General features: G+C 57.6%; 1 protein-coding gene across 1 annotated transcript in view; it reads left to right on the top strand.

Moving 5' to 3' along the window:
* Positions 1–14733, top strand: part of PALD1 (phosphatase domain containing paladin 1) — an 80334-nt gene extending 65601 nt beyond the window's left edge. The window contains exons 19-20 of the mRNA XM_024765486.1: positions 10907–11062; positions 12997–14733. Coding sequence (XP_024621254.1) covers positions 10907–11062; positions 12997–13149 — 309 coding nt within the window. The 3' untranslated portion in view covers positions 13150–14733. The remainder of the gene's footprint in view (positions 1–10906; positions 11063–12996) is intronic.
* The last annotated feature ends 1071 nt before the right edge of the window (positions 14734–15804 follow it).

Raw genomic sequence — 15804 nt, 5'->3', positions numbered from 1 at the left:
ACCCTGCACTCGCCCAGGCCTGACTGGACCCAGAGCCCCTGTCCTGCCTGAGGTCAGGGTGATCTGAGCTGTCCCAGCTGCCTCCAGATTTGAAGGGGCATCTGGCCAGCTAGGTGTGTGTGTGTGGACCCTGGAATGGATTTAATTATGACTGTCAAGCCCCGTGTGGATGGGAAGGAAGCAGGTTAGATTGTCCTGGGTTGACTGGTAGAAGGAACGAGGATGTGGGCGCTGGAAGGCGCTGGGTTCCTACAGGGCCATCTTCATCCTCTCTGACTACCTTTGTCCCCGCGCCCACAGGCTGGATTAATGGTGCTTCCTCGCAGCGCTGTGTGTGGGAAGGACACAGTGAATGTTCGAAAATGGGAGGTCCCAAGGATCATTGTAGGGCACAGTGTCCTGTGATGTTCTTCCTAGCTTCAAACCCCCTGAACAGACTCTCAGATTTTAGTGCCAAGGGGACTTAGAGAGCATGTGACCTCTCTGTTTACAGATGAGCAGGAGAGCGGACTGCCCAGGGCCCCACGTGAGTTGATGGCAGATCAGGGATGAGAGGCAAAGATCCTCACTCCCAGCCCCGAGCCCCTCCCCTGACCACGATGCCCTTGACCCCGGGTCTCAGTCCATGTTGCCCTGGTGGGCTGTGGTGGGCTTGCTGAGGCTCCAGAGGCAGCTGCTTCCTCTACCCTTTCCCTCTGATGGACTGACTCCTCTGGAAATTGGCAGCCATGTCTCACGCCTGGTACCTGGCTGTTTATTTAGACCCCTGCCCTCTGGTTTCAAGCCGGAAGCCCCCGGCTGCTCTCCGGTGGAGCCTGCAGTTGTCTGCTCAGAGCAGGCCAGGTGCTGCATGTGCAGTGACTCTCGTTCGCCTGGTTGGACACCCAGGACCTCTGAATGGAAATGGACCTGAGCCCAGGCTCAGGTTGGGGGTGTATCGCCTACATGGGCTCCATTTGCCTGGGAACATGCCAGGTCCTGTCCACATTCTGCCCATCAGAAGGTTTCCTCCCAGGATCCCACAGCCTTGGGGTTCTGAGACTGTCAGCAGCACGCGCTCCTCAGCTTCCTGCCCTGCACCCCAGATCCCCCACACAGTGCATTTCCCTTCCCTGGCCCCGCCAGGTCCAGCAGTCAGCTTACACCTTAATCACAAGCAATTAAGAAAACGGCTCCTGGAGCTTGGTGAGTGCACTTCTGCCAGCAGTAAACCTATTTCAGGGCCCTTGGTGGAGAAGAGCGGGAGAATGTGGGGGTTGCTGCTCTGTCGTGGAGCAGAAAGGAGGGCTCAGGGTGTGTGTCAGTATCTGTCTGCACGGCGAAGTCACACAACGGCGCTGAGGACTCTTTGTAGCTTGTTTGTGGTTTTGGAAACGATATTAGACCATTACCCAGCCTCCCAGGGACGGTTTCGGTTTTGCCTTCTCTTTCTGGTCTTTGTGCCTGTGCGCTCACTTCCTCTCACAGGGGTGATCGCGCTGGGTACACAAGCTGGCCTGCCCATTCACCTGGATGGCGTGCTTCCATTTAGACATGTGCTCAGTCAGCACGTGCTTACTGAGCGCCTGTCCTGTGTCTGGGGATGGAGCAGAGGGAAGCTTCACTGAGCTTAGATTCTGGTAGAATGAGGAGAGGCTCATTCATCGATGGTTTGAGCTCGTGGACACTTCAGCCTGTCTGTTGAAGAGCCTCTACATCATCCTATGTAATGTCGGCATAATACCTGGTTGAGTGGATGTACTGTGGCATCACCTGCTCTTCCTGTGGAGGTGGCCCGTGAGATCACTTCCTGTTGTTCTCTGGGCAGGTGATGGTACCGTGAGCCTCACAGCACATGCGGCTCTTTCATCCATGTGGCGTGTTTCTGAGGCCGATTCTTAGAAGTAGGATTATTGACTGAGTTGAAAAATAGGAACTTATTTTTTCAAATTATTTTGGAAAATTTCAAACAGAACAATTCAAAGTAGGGAGAATAATTTTCACAGACCCTTGTGTGCCCACCTCCCAGCTTCAGGAATCAGGGCCAGTCTTATTTCATCTGAAGCCCTACCAGTGCCACCCGCTACCCCAACTGGATTATTTTGAGACAAGTCCCAGACCTCATATTACTTCCTCTATGAATATTTCAGCATATCCGTCAAAGAAGGGATCTTTTACAAAAAAGACCATCATAGGGACTTCCCTGGTGGTCCAGGGGTTAGGACGCTGTGCTTCCACTGCAGGGGTCACGGGCTCGATTCCTGGTTGGGCAACTAAGATCCCGCAAGCTGCGGCGTGGCCAAAAAAAAAGACCATCATAACGCCATTATCACACCTAAAACGACAGTGATTTCTCGTCCTCCAATACCTAGTCAGTGTTAGATTTTCTCACTGATCTCACGATGTGTTTCTGCAGTTGGAGCAGGACCCAAACAAGATCCACGGGCGGCATTTGGCTCATGAGGCCCTTAAGTCTCAGTGAATCTAGAACATTTCTCCTCCTTTCCTCCCCTGAAGTGAATGTGATGAGGTAACCAGGTTATCTTCCCAGGCGTCCCACAGTCTGGATCTTGCCGATTGCACCTGTGGGTTTAGTTGAGCCTGTGTTGCAGTTCCCGTGCTTCCTGTAAATGGGTAGAGCAGAGGCTTGATCCGACTTGGCTTGGCGTTTGGCCGGCACAGTCACGGGTGGTGCCGTGTGCTGCCGCGGGGGCCTGGAAGGTCCTGTGGTCTCTGCTGTGACCTGGCAGCTGCTGGTGCTCATATCCTGGATTCCTTATTTCATGGGGGGTTTGCAAAATGCTGATACACCGGCTCTCTCATTCCCTCTGCATTAATTAACTGCTGTACTTCCAGAAAGAGCCGTCCCCGAGATGCAGTGAGGGCAGGAAGGCAGGCCCTTGGATTTACCCGTCCCCAGGGGAGGTTTGGGAGACATTTCTCTATAGCCGAGTGGAGGTACTCAGTAAGCCCTAATGTTCCTCCAGACTCGGATGGCACTGGAGTCTGTGATGAGGGTCTGGGGGTGACTGGGTGGGGGTGGGCCAGGAGAGGGCAGATGGAGGGGCTCATGAGGGGAGGCTGGGAGTTGCTGGAGGCCATTGCTGGAGGCCACGGGGCCAAGGACACATGGGGCCTGGATGGTGTCCACGCCAGGCTCAGAACCAGCCTGGGAGGTGTCCACGCCAGGCTGACTGTACATTTTCACATCCACAGTCTGGCTCAGTCCTCCCTGTGTGCCTGTACCTGACCAAGGCAGCTTGTAACATTCCCTCCATTTGAGGAAGGGAGGTCCTGGGCTTGTCCGAGGACACACAGCTGGTAGATGATGGCAGGAGGAGAGCACGACTCCAGCCCCCGACTCCCAGATCAGACCCTCTCCACTGTGCCACACTGCCGCCCAAGGAAGAGGGGGCAGTTTCACCTCCCTTGCCCATCTGCAGCCCCACTGGGGGAAAGCATAAGGCCTGGAAGCCATGGGCCTTGTCCTTGTATTCCCCGCCTAAGTAAGGGGAGGAACCCAGAGGACAAGAAGACATCCCACACTCGGGTCATGGCTGTAGAAGGGCATGGGGCCAGACCTGCACACACATTTTCCGTGGAGACAGACCTTCCCCGGTGTAGCAGTCTGGACGCCTCTCTTTGCCGAGGCCTGTCACAGGCTGCCTGGCCTTTGGGGGCTGCAGCCCGTGATGCCTCCTCCATTCCTATAGAGGCAGTGAGTTTGGCTCAGGGCCTGATCACCCCATGTGTGTGAGGGGGCCACAGTGCTCAGGGTATTTTTTAAAATGCCTCAATAGGAAAAAAGAAAGAGAAAATCCTTTGAACTAAGCCACTCCATGAGTTTGGAATAGAGGTGAGAAGACTGGGCCCCCGACTGAGGAGAATCCAGGGGGCCCCCAGCCCACAGGGGTGACACCATCGGGTGAATGAGTGTGTTTCTTGCTGGGCCTGGAAAGGGAAAATATTTGTGACAGAAACCAAGGTCAGGGCTCCTGAAGGAAGTCCTGTTAGAATCATTAATGCCAAGGGCATTTTTCCTTAGCCTTGGCTAGTGACATTAATTCTGTGTTAGTTCTGTGTTTGAGACAGTCTGATGTGTCTCCCGTCTGTCCCTTCAGAAGGAGTTTGAGGAAAATCTGAGGTGAAGGTACCACACGGAGAGAAGTAAAACGTCCTTTGGTCTCAAATTGAGATTTATTTTATAGACTGTGATGCTTTAACTTTGAGCCATGCGTTTTGAGTTTTCTAAGAACTTCCCTCTCTTTCCTCTGGTCTTCAGAGCAGCTGGTGAGGAGGTGAGGGTGTGTTTTATTAGACCCATTTTCCTGAGGAACACACTGAGGCCTAATGAAGTTTTGTGACCAGCTGGAGGCAGGGTTAGCACCAGTCTCCCAACTCCTTGGCCTGCATTCCTTTCCTTCACTGTGATGGCCATGACCCAGGGGACAGTTCTCTTGTGGCAGAAAAAAAAGGGCTGGCAAGGAAGCCACCAGCCCTTCCTGGTTGCACTGCCCTGGGTTGGTGCAGAGTTGCTAAGAGGTCAAAGAGATCCAGCTCAGCACTGCAAGGGCGAAGATTATTTCTTTTTTTAAAATAAATTTATTTATTTTTGGCTGCGTTGGGTCTTCGTTGCTGTGCGGGCTTTCTCTAGTTGCGGTGAGCGGGGGCTACTCTTCATTGCAGTGCGTGGGCTTCTCACCGTGGTGGCTTCTCTTGTTGTGGAGCACGGGCTCTAGGTGCGCGGGCTTCAGTAGTTGTGGCACACAGTCTCAGTAGCTGTGGCTCACGGGCTCTAGAGCACAGGCTCAGTTGTTGTGGCGCACGGGCTCAGTTGCTTTGCGGCGTGTGGGATCTTCCCGGTCCAGGGATTGAACACGTGTCCCCTGCATTGGGAGGTAGATTCTTAACCACTGCACCACCAGGGAAGTCCCGAAGATTATTTCTTAAGAGAAATGTCGAGAGAGAGAGCTCTGGCCCTGAGCCCCAAGTGGGGTCTCTCTCTGTCTCTCCAAGACTCCGGCATGGCCAAAGTTGTTCCCTGGAGACCTCATTCTGGTAGGTAAAGTGTCTCAGGCCCTGCAATTAGAGCAACTCTGGTATGCTGTGAGCTGTCGTGTAAAATATGATGGAAGGAAAGGGTTGCTTCCCAAGGCTCTTTCACACCAGGCCAAAATAGAACCAGTGGATTGGTGAGCAGCTTTCATTCAGATGGAGTGTGTGGGTGTGGGTCTGTGTGTGTGTGAGCGTGTGTGAGAGTGTGTGAGTGTGTGAGTAGGCTCATGTTCTCAGTAGTTGAGACCTCCCTTGCTTTCCCTTCGTTCCCATCATACGGCTGAGCTGGAACCACTTCCACCCTCCAGGGGGACTATGCTGGTTTGTTCAATGGCATCCATCAGGGGAACACTGACAGGGTGCCAGGCGTGGTTTCTGAATGTGCGCCATCAGGCTTGGGATTTTCAGTGGTTTGGGAGGGGTTCAGATCTCAACCCCACCGTCTCCCTGCCTCCCCCCTCCCCCCCGCGCCCTCTCCGTCTCCTGAGACCCTGCCTCTGTGCTCATTGCTGTCATTGTCAAGTTCGTGGTTGTCACTAAAGGTGCCTCTTTCTGCTGCTCATCTCTGTTCCACGTACAAGGACTCATCCCCGAAACCCTGACTCAGACCCTGCCTGGCACAAGTAGGGCTTCACAGATGTCTGCCTGTGAGCGGATGGAAAGCGGACAGTTGCATAAGTCATTGTGTGATTAAATAGGAAAGCCGCCCCCTCTACCACCTCTGTATCTTTGGGTTCTTTGTCCACATCGTTGGTCTCCAGGAGAGGGCGCTCTTCTCCAGCAACCAGAAGAGCCCTGGGAGGGGGTCGGAAACCCTGGTTCTAGCCCAGGCTCTGCTAGTAACTTCTGGCACAACCTTGGGCAAATCACTTTGACCTGCCTGGGCCTCTGCTTTTCCATCTGTCACCCGGGGTCACTACTGCTGCCCCACCTGCCTTGAGGGGTGGCGGTGAGCACCTGCCTGGGTACCGGTGAGGTGGGAGTGGGGTGTACGGTGGCCGGGACACCAGGCTGACTCCCTTGGTTATGTGTAGGGACAGTGGGATCCTGAGGCCAGGACCGTGTCTGGTCAGCACTGAATCCCAGAGCCTGGTCTAAGGGTGACCGGTGTTTGTTGGACGAACATCAGAGACGCACATGGTGCCAGGTTTAGCCCCTTCATGCTTTGAAAGTGCTGATCAAAATATGACATCTTTGGAAAATCAGTTACCCGCCTCTGGGGCAAGGGCCCCTTTCTCCCTTCTGGGGACTAAGCGTGGAAAGCATCCTTGGGCGTGAGGCCCCTCAAGCCCACGCAGGCCTGAGGATGGAGTCTGCAGGGACTCATGCAAAGCCCCCAAGGAGAGGGGTGGCGTTCAATTTTGAGAAGAAGGGTGGGGTCTGAGCTCTGGGACCCTGCCCCTTAGAAACTGACCATCTTTGAGGGCTGTGGGCCGCCCGCCCAGTCTGGACCCCGCCTCAGCTGGAGGGCGGTGGTCGCCAGGCCATGCCTGTTCCTGGGGAGCGGGTGGGGAGAGGGCAGCAGGGAGGTTCTAGTAATGACCGCAGGTTCCCACAGGGTCACTCTGGTGCCACACGGGGAATAGACAGCAGGGGTGGGGTTGAGGGCGGTGGCAGGGAGGCCAGTCAGACGCCGTCACTGAGATGAGGTGGCTTGACTGGGGCGTGAGAGGGGGCAGCTTCTGGGGGTGTGTTGACATAGAGTTGACAGGATTCCCTGATTGGCTGGATGTGGGGCTGAGAAAGGGAGAAGTGGAGGAGGGATGTCGGTTTGGGCCTTAGCAGCAGGAGTTGCCTGTGAGATGGCAAGCTTGTGGGCAGGGCAGGTTTGGGGAGCGGTCCCGAGGCCCATGTGGAGTGTGTTGTGGAATTTGAGGAGCCCGAACCTTGTCCATGCGGAGCTCTTGAGCAGCGGTTGCACGTCTGAGTCCGGAGCCCCCGGCGCAGGTGCACACGTGGGGGTCCCCAGGGAATCTGGAAGCTTGGTTCTAGATGACACTGAGAGTATGACACTGAAAGGGCAACATGACCCGGGGAGTGAGTGCCCATTGACCAGCTGAGCACCCTCTGCACGCTGGGTCCTAGTCAGACGCTCAGGGCGGCGGGAAGGAGGCGGAGATGGAAACCTGGCTGTAATCTGCTGCCTGCTGCCCCGGCGTATCGCTGTCTTGAGGAGACCAGTCATGCCTTGGAGAAGCAATTAGAAGCCCTCACGATGGAATGTAATGCAGTAGTTAGTGAACTGGCGCAGAGCAGAGGAGGCTGAGAAGTGTGCGGTGGGGCTGAATGCTTCAGAGCCTCGCGAGAGCAGTGGCTTGTCCAGGGCCTGGAGGGAAAGCTGACCGCGACCAGCCCCGGCGGAGGGGAGGGCATTCCAGGCAGGAGGAAGAGAGAGGGTAAAGGTACAGAAGCAAGAGTGAGGCAGGGAGCACTTGAACTTGACTGTGGTGGAAAGGCCTAGGGTGTTAGGAGAGCTGGGGTTTTGGAGTTCATGTCCCAGCTTGGAACTCTGTGACCTTGCTGAGCCCCATCTGCACCATGAAGTGTCCCTCTTGCTTCATGGGTTTGCTGGAGGGCATATTAGAATCTCCTCATCAGATCTACGTGCGTTGTGCTCAGCCTGGCACCTGCATGCAGGGGGCCTGGGCACACCCGGGGAGGCTTTCCAGCCTTGCCTCCGTGGGCCTCTCCCAAGTGGCCCAGCAAGGAGCAGCGCACCTCGGGGCCCGCGTTGATGCTGGGTAGACTGGAGGCTTGAGAGGCCTGACGAACCCAGGGCCCTGCCCACCTTCCCTGGGCCCCGTCTGTTTTAGTGCTTAGCCCCCAATGGATGAGGAAGCCCTGTCCGCTCCACCACAGCTAATGACAGCCTGGCCTGCCAGGCCATCTAAAAACAGTTCCACTATTTTTATGTACTGGAGGTGGCTGGCCTGTCCTCTTCCCCAGACAGTGCCAACCTGGGGTGATTTTAAGGAAACCAGGGCTTTGCTAGGAAGATGGGTCATGGTCTCAAATCACAGACTGCGGTCGGGCAGGAAGCACCCACGGAACCTTCCGGTGGGTGTCAGGCGTCACCTTGACCCAGTGGTCTGAATTTAGAGATAATTCCACCCTACCTTGCCAGTAGGGTCTCGGAAGGAATCACTTGACCTCTCCACCCAAGATGTTCCTCAGAATCCTTGCTGGAATCTCTGGGGGCAGCAGGCTTCTGTCCCCTCTGGAGCAGGGGCACCAAGAAGATAGAGCTGCCGCGGCTCTGCCCCCGGGGCCAAGTCCCGAGCTGAGGCCTCTTCACACCCAACAGGAAGTTACTTCTGAGCTCTTGAAAGTAGTTTAAAATGACTCTGCCTGGTGGCACTGTGGGTGAATTCCTTTCCTTCTTTCTAAGAAAATGTGTTTAACTAGGCTCCCAGCCTTTGGATGGAGACTGGGGAGCAGTGTAAGGGATCGGGTGGTGAATGCCCAGCGCCGCGCGGCATGAAATAGTCACCCTTAGAGACAGGCAGAGTCATGCTCTATTGGCCGCAGTTTGTATTTAGGTAAAATTTTTTTTTTTTGTTTTTGGGTCCACTGCCTAATTTCTAAGCAAAACTGCTTTTCTTTGAGCAGTTGGTTGGTTGAGCCGTCCTTAAAACAGTAGGCGTCCTGCCCCTACCAGCCCCAGTCAACTTCCCGCACCAGTGGCCTTGGGGCCATTCCTACCCTCACATCCAGAAGCCCTGCTGGCCCCTTTGTCTGTAGGGTCAGGGCTTGCCTGGCTCTGGGCCCCCTGCTGCTACAAGCCCCTCCCCCTCTGCCTCCCTTGAACCCACCTCCCTCTTTGACCCTTTCCTCCCCCTGTCAGGGCACCTCAAATCCTCCTCGTCTTGGAGGCCCTCCCTCGTCCACTACCTGCCTTGTCTTGATCCCGTGGTCCGGCTGCACTGGGTGTTTGGCCCCAGGGCAAACACAGGGTGTTTGTCCCCTGTCTCCCCCAGACCATGAGTGTCTGCGGGCAGGGCCTGTGTGTGCCCCACCTTTGTGCCGTGGCTGTGGCCCCTGTTCTGTGAATGGCTGGACCCGTGTGGCCCCCCCAGGGTTTATAGGTGCTTCCTCATGCCATACTTTACTGAGCAATGTGACCTCCAGCAGCGTGGGGCCGAGAGTTTAAATGGCAGAGCTGGGACCAGAGCCCAGTCTTGTCTCCCAGGGAGTCAGGGCGCTGGCTGTGGTCCCCTTGCCCCAGCTGGGCCCTGTTCGCTGTCCCCAAGGTTCCAGAGCTCCTTCTGGACAGTGTGTTGGGCCAACCGCCCACTCCCACGACCCTGGGGGCAAAGACGGCAGAGGCATCAGAGGCTGAGTCACCCGAGGCAGAAGTGGGAGGTGCGGGACTCCAGGTCCCACAAGCAAGCCCACTCCAGCTCGCGGTTCTTAGGGCTGTGGGTCGTGTCATGTCTGGGGCGGGGGCCCACCCAGGAGCCTTCCTGAAGCGGCCTGGAGGAGACTCGTGTAGGCTGATGTGTGCCTACGTGGGAGGGCTTCCAGCTGTGGCCCAGTTGTTGGGAGACTGCCCTTCCTGGTTCCCAGAGGCCCGGGGGCTGGCTGTGCCCTCCCCTGGGTGTTCGCGCTGCCTGAAGGTATGGCCGCTATGCCACATCCTCTTCTTGGAGCAGAGAGAGCTGCCGTGGGCTCTGGCTGGAGGCCAGGGTGGGTGTGGGTGTGGGTGAGCAGGAGGAGGGCGCAAGTGCAAGGTGAGGTGTGGCGTTCAGTCCCCCGGGCTCCCCCCTAGGGCGACGGTCCATCTGCGGTGGGTTGGAGGAGCACGCTCAGATATGGTGGCAGACACCCGGCAGGGGGAGAGCTGGCTCTGTGTGTCCTGGGCCTTGTCCCCCCGCCTTCCCACTGGGCCCGACACGGAGGAGGACCTGGAGGGGACCCCATGTAAGGCCTCTTCCTTCTGAGCGTTAGTCTCCCGCGAGTCTTCCGTTAACAGGTCCCTCCTATTCTCAAAGCTTCAGTGGCTCCCCGGTGCTAAAGCCACAGAGCTCAACCCTGGCTCCCTAGAATGGCCCCGGGGACTTTCCACTGTCCCTGTGCCCAGGCCCACCCCCCGGAGGTTCCCGTCTGATTGGTCCGGGGTGGGGCCCAGGCATCTGCACGCCAGGGTTGGGAAGCTGGCTTAGAGGGTAGACTTCTTGGCGCCAGGGTGGCTTCCACAGTTGGGGGCCAACCCGGTTCCCGTCTTGTCCCTTCACACCCTTGTTTCAGCCAGGCCAGCCCCTTCCCGGTCTCCCTGCCTGCTGGGCACCATCCTCACCTCTGGCCGCCCCGTCTGGTGTTCACTGTCTTTATCCGAGTCCACGCAGGCCCCTCAAGGCCCAGCTGCGTCGTGTGCTCTCTGGGAAGCTACCTTTAGTCACTTGGCTGTCCCTTCCCTCCCTAGCGTGGCCTGTTCTCCTAGAAGGTGCTCAGGATTACCGTTCAAAAGACCGATGCCCCACCCTCCATCCCAGTCTGTCCCTCCCTGAGCTCCCGCCCCTGTTGCTGACCCTGCTTCTGTGGTCTTTCTGTGTCCGTCCCCAGCCTTGGAGAGTGTGTGTGTGGTGTGAGAGTGTGTCTGTATGTGTGTATGTCGGTGTGTGTGTGTATGGTTTGTGTGTGAGTGTGTATGCGGTGCGTGTTGTGTGTATGTGACTGTGTTGTGTGTGGGGTGTGTGTGACCGAAGGCATGTGGTGTGTGAGTGAGGTGTGTGTGAGTGTGTGTGTGGTGTGTACGATTGTGAGAGTCTGTGAGTGTGTGAGTCGGGTGTATGTGTGTAGAGCGTGTGTGGAGTGTCCCCGGCTGGGGGTGAGCACCCACTCTGACTCCCGCCCCGTGCCGTCCGTCCTCCAGGCGAAAGCGGCCAAGTCAGAGCGGGAGGCCCGGAGGCTGCAGCTGCGGAGCCTGCAGTACCTGGAACGCTACGTCTGCCTGGTGCTCTTCAACGCGTACCTCCACCTGGAGAAGGCCGGCTCCTGGCAGAGGCCCTTCAGCGCCTGGATGCGGGAGGTGAGGGCGGGGGTGGGGGCCGGGACCACCCTGTGCGTCTTCCCCGGGCCCAGGGACAGGCGAGCAGAGTTGAGCGGGCAGAGTTCTCATCTCACTGTACAGGACGCTTCCCTGTGGCTGAGATTGTGTCTCGTTCAGCTCTGGGTCCCCAGCACGGCCTCCGCGCTCAGCAGGCAGTGAGTGGATGGGTGAGGCGGGGGAGGGAGGAGACGAGGCGCCTGGGGACACAGCAGGGCGGGTGCTGGGCTGGGCCCCTGCTCCCTGCCTGCGTCCCCCAGGCCAGCGTCACCTGGGTGCTACACGCCTGCCCACTGTTGTGCCCTTCTGGCTTCCCACTGTGGCTCGGCCCCTGCTGCCTTGCAACCGTGACCTCGGACAAGTTTAGTTAGCCCCTCTGAGCTGCTGTCCTCGGCGTTACAACGTCAGCACCACCTCAGGAGGCTGCGGTGGGGATTCCATGAGGTGTATACAGTGTCATGTGCCAGAGCTCGTGTGAGCGGGTCTGCCTTACGTGGCGACTGTATGCTCCCATTCTACAGAGGAGGAGACTGAGCACAGAGGTTAGGTGCCGTGTTCACGGTCAGCGTTAGAGCAGGTTGTTTGGCTCCAAAGCCCACCATGTCTGGCCTAAGACGCTGCCCTCTCTTGCCGCCTCCACCCTCCCACTCTGCTTGCCTCTTTCTGTTTCTTCCCCCAGCTCGGCTGCTTTTAGAGGAAGAGCCGCTGCCTCGGAACCTCTAGGGCAGGAGAAAGGCCTCCTTCCCTCCTTGGCAGAGGGGCCTGTAATTACCCCTCCGCCGGGACACTGGCCCCTACTGACCTCACCAGACTGTCCTGACAGTTCTAATCTGGACTCAGGGCTGGAATTAGCTCCCGTGGGGCAGGTGTGCAGGAGGATGGGAGTCTGTGATGGGTATAGGAAGGGTAGGGGGGCTTAGGTCTGTGTGCACGTGGGGTCAGAGCTGTGAGGGAACAGAGGCAGGGAGGCCACCACAGGGCCTGGTGGCGGGAGTGGTGGCTGCCGGGCGTTTCTGCTGAAGGTGAGCCTTCCGGGTGGTCCTGATAGGGCGTGGGTCACACCAAGGCCACCTTGGGGCTACCCTCTTGAGCAGGCCTTGGGCTCAGCTTCCTCTTGGAGGTGGAGGTGAAGGTGGTGGGGGACCTAGGACACTTCTGCTTGGGTTCTGCTCGGAGAGCTGAAATCAGGGGGACCAGGGGCTGGGGAGCTCGCCGGCTGAACCTGGGTAGTGGGTGTTTGGGGACGTCAAGGAGGGCGAGAACTGCTGGTCCAGCCCCCTAGCGTGGGTTCCAGCCTTGGGATGAACAGAGGGCAGAGGCCTCTGTTTGGAGTGGAGCCTGCATCCTCTCCATCCCCTGGGACAGTGGGGAGAGAAGGAGGCTGGTCGTTGAGTGGTTTGAGTCCAGGGAGGCCCCAGTTAACCCGCCTGAGCTGAGGCCCTTGGTGGGCCTGCCTGCTCCACAGCTGGAACTCACGGCCAAAGGGCCCTTGCTGGCTGCTGCATCCACACTGCCTTCCCCAGCGCTCCCTGAGGGCCTGGCTGTAATACCGGGAGCAGCTGGCCTCTGCTCCCGAGGTCCCCATGGGAGCGTCGGGGCTACGCAGGCATGGGGCGTGCTTGGCCTCCCGTGCTGCTCCCCGCTTGTTCACTACCTGCCGGGCGCTCTCTATGCAGTGTCGCCCTCCACACTGTGCAGTCCCACTATAAGGAAGGGAAGCGCAGAGCAGTTAATAGTAATCGAGACGCAGACTTGTGCAGGTCACTGAGCTGGGGGGAGGCAGCGCTGGGCCCCAGACTCGCCTGTATCTGCGGAGCCCAGGGAGGGGAGGACGGTGTGACACAGGGGGATGGGGGACCTGAATGATTACCCCCCCTTCCCTGGAGCTCTGCCCCCATCTCTGCTGTCCTTCCCAGGTGGCAGCAAAGGCCGGCATCTACGAGATCCTCAACCAGCTGGGCTTCCCCGAGCTTGAGAGCGTGGAGGACCAGCCCTTCTCGAGGCTGCGCTGCCGGTGGCAGGAGCAGAGCCACAGCCCCGGGCCCTCCGCCGCAGGGGACCTCCTGTAGGAATGGGACTTCCTGTAGGATGCGCTCCCCCGCCCCTGCTACCGTCGCCTCCCACGGGGCCGCCTCCTACCCTCACAGACTGGGGGTGCCGGAGCTGCTCACCGACAGCGGCCCTGAGAAATGATCCCTCAGCTTAGCAGAGAGACTGGCATGGGTGGGGACCCCTTTTCTGAAAGAGCTTTTATAGGACAGTTGGCGCACAGTGATACTTTGTGAATGGCAGGCGCGGGGAGGGCCTGCAGGAAGGCCGGTGTGGCATCACGTCTGCAAGGAGCTCACTCCCCAAGTTGCCAAGCGAAGCCCCTCGCCGCTTCGCCCTCCGCTCTCCCCCGAGCGGCTCTGACGGGCCCTGGCGGAGCGGCCCTAGCCAGTGTTGGTTTCCCTCTTGCCCTCTCTCGTGGCTCTCTCACGCGGCTTCTCCTCTTTCGCTGCCTGAGCACCGCCCTGGGGGCCCCGGGCTCCCTGGGGAGTGGACTGTGTGCTGGCTGATTTGTTAGCCTAAAGGCAGCTTTACCCAGTTTCCTTGCCTCTCATGCCTTGTCTCAACCTGGAGACTTGAAGGACAACCTCATGCCCAGTGGGTCCCGCAGGGGCCTCCGCCTCTCCTTCCTTTGCCCTCTCCCCTCCTCTGGGCTGGCAGGACTTTGGAGCTTTCCAGGGAGCTGAAAATGAAATGGAGTCCCTCTCGGAGGAAGAAAGAGCTCCCAGAAGGTGCATGCGGCCCCGTGGAAGAGGCCAGCTCCATTTCTCTGGAACCATGGGCGGGAGGTCTGGGGAAGCACTGCCTCCCTGCCGTGCCATCCAGAGTGGCCTGTGCCCCAACCTGCTGTGGCAGGAGCCCCGGAGCCTGCCGGGTGACCCTGAGTGAGCAGTGGGGCGTGTGAGAGTGGGCCAAGGATGGCGTGAGGGGGCAGTTGGATTCCAGGCCATCCTTGCTGAGCATCCTTGAGCTGCCTTCCAGTGGGGGCAGAAGGGGCCAAGTGCTGCTGAATTAGCAGCTGCCGGGCCCAGCTCTGTGCAGACAGTGAGAGGGTTGCTCGGAGAGGCAGGCGGTGTTGAGCTGAGTCTGCGGCTCTCCCTCTTGGGGCTGGTGTCCCCCGAAGCACAGGGGCTGAGTGGTGTGGACGCTGTCCTCCTGGCCTGGCTTGTTGGGGCCAGAGGGGTCTCTCTCGGTTGTACACCGGCACTTGTGTGGAGAAACAGGTGATGTGTCACCGGTCATGGTGTTTTGAAAAGGGGGAAGAGGCCAGAGTTGTTCACATCTACCTAGTGTTGGAAAATTTATGACCATTTTGGCTGAATTCTTTTGCAAATCTACTGTATGTCTGTTCACTACCTTTTCAGATTTGTTGTTGGTTTTGGTTTTATTTTTGCATGTAGTAAAAAGTGTTAATTTTGTTGCAGACAAGGTCTAGATGAGGGGTCAGAGATCAGGGCTGAACTGGGAGGGATCCTTTGCATTCTCACGGTTGGCCCTGACTTTCAGCTGTGCTGGGACTACTGGCTGGTCACATCACCTCTCTGCCTCAGTTTCCCTATCTGTAAAATGGGAGAATAATACTTGCCTACCTACCTCACAGGGGTGTTGTGATTTTTTTTTTTTTTTTTTTTTTTTTTTTTTTTGTACAGAGCTTTTGAGCATTAAAAGTGACTAAATGTGAAGTGCGCTTGGCTGCCTATGTCTTCATTGTGGGTCAGGTGTTACAGAACTGATGCAAGCTGGGGTCCCTGCTACTTCAGAGTAAGGGTGGGAGGGCAGGGAGAGCCAAGAGCATCTGCCCGTAGTGCACCTGATTCTCAGAGAAGGTGGATTTTCCTGGATGTCTCTCTCCTTCCTTCACATCCCCAACCATGTTTGACCATCTCACTCTGGATGCCCACGGCTGACGTACTGAGCCCCTTCCTGAAGAAGGCAACATAACAGGCTAATTCACGCTAAAGTGTGAAGGACTGTTACATCCAGGGAAATGGAACAAAATGGAATTTCAAGGGCTATGAAGGAGGGTGGTCCTCAACCTCTATTTCCTTTTCTTATCCCTGCAGGCTCCCCTTGGTCCCTTTAGGCCCCTGAAGGCTTGAACACACTTGTGTTGAGAAATTGGTGTGTAAAGAGGCAGTAGGGAGAGTGAGGCAGAGAGAGTGCTGACCTGAGGCTTCTCTCTAAGCTCTTCCAGGATTAGGGGAATCAGACCCTCTGGGTTGTAGTTCCAAGGTCAGCTGGGGGTGGTGAGAATGGAATCCAGAGCTCCGACCGCATAGGGTTGGTGACCTCCCCAGCCTTGGAGGGGAGGCCTCCTGAGGTTATTTCCCAGCACAGCAGAGTCCAGGCATGCTCTGTGTGGCTTCTGAATGTGAGTGCAGTGATGTACACGCCAGTGTGCACGTGTGTCCGTATGTGCGGTGGTTCAGCACTTCTCTGCCAGGGATGAGGGGATTGTAAAACTGATCAGTACAAGGATCTCCTGGGACCCTGATGGAGGTGCGGCAGGGTCTTGGGACGACCAGGCCTGGCAACTGGAATACTGTCCAGCGAGCCCTGGACGTCCTCTGCAGCATCACCGGGGGTGCGCCGCTCCAATCCCCCCTCAGGAGAACCCGCTGCAAGAGCAGATGGCACAACTGCAGCCACTGCAGCTTCGATCCAACACGCACCAA

This window comes from Neophocaena asiaeorientalis, unplaced genomic scaffold (genome assembly GCF_003031525.2).
Source record: "Neophocaena asiaeorientalis asiaeorientalis breed wild unplaced genomic scaffold, Neophocaena_asiaeorientalis_V1.1 scaffold31, whole genome shotgun sequence".
Classification (NCBI taxonomy): Eukaryota; Metazoa; Chordata; class Mammalia; order Artiodactyla; family Phocoenidae; genus Neophocaena; species Neophocaena asiaeorientalis.
The sequence above is the reverse complement of the archived record's forward strand: the minus strand, read 5'-3'. Positions and strand labels throughout refer to the sequence as shown.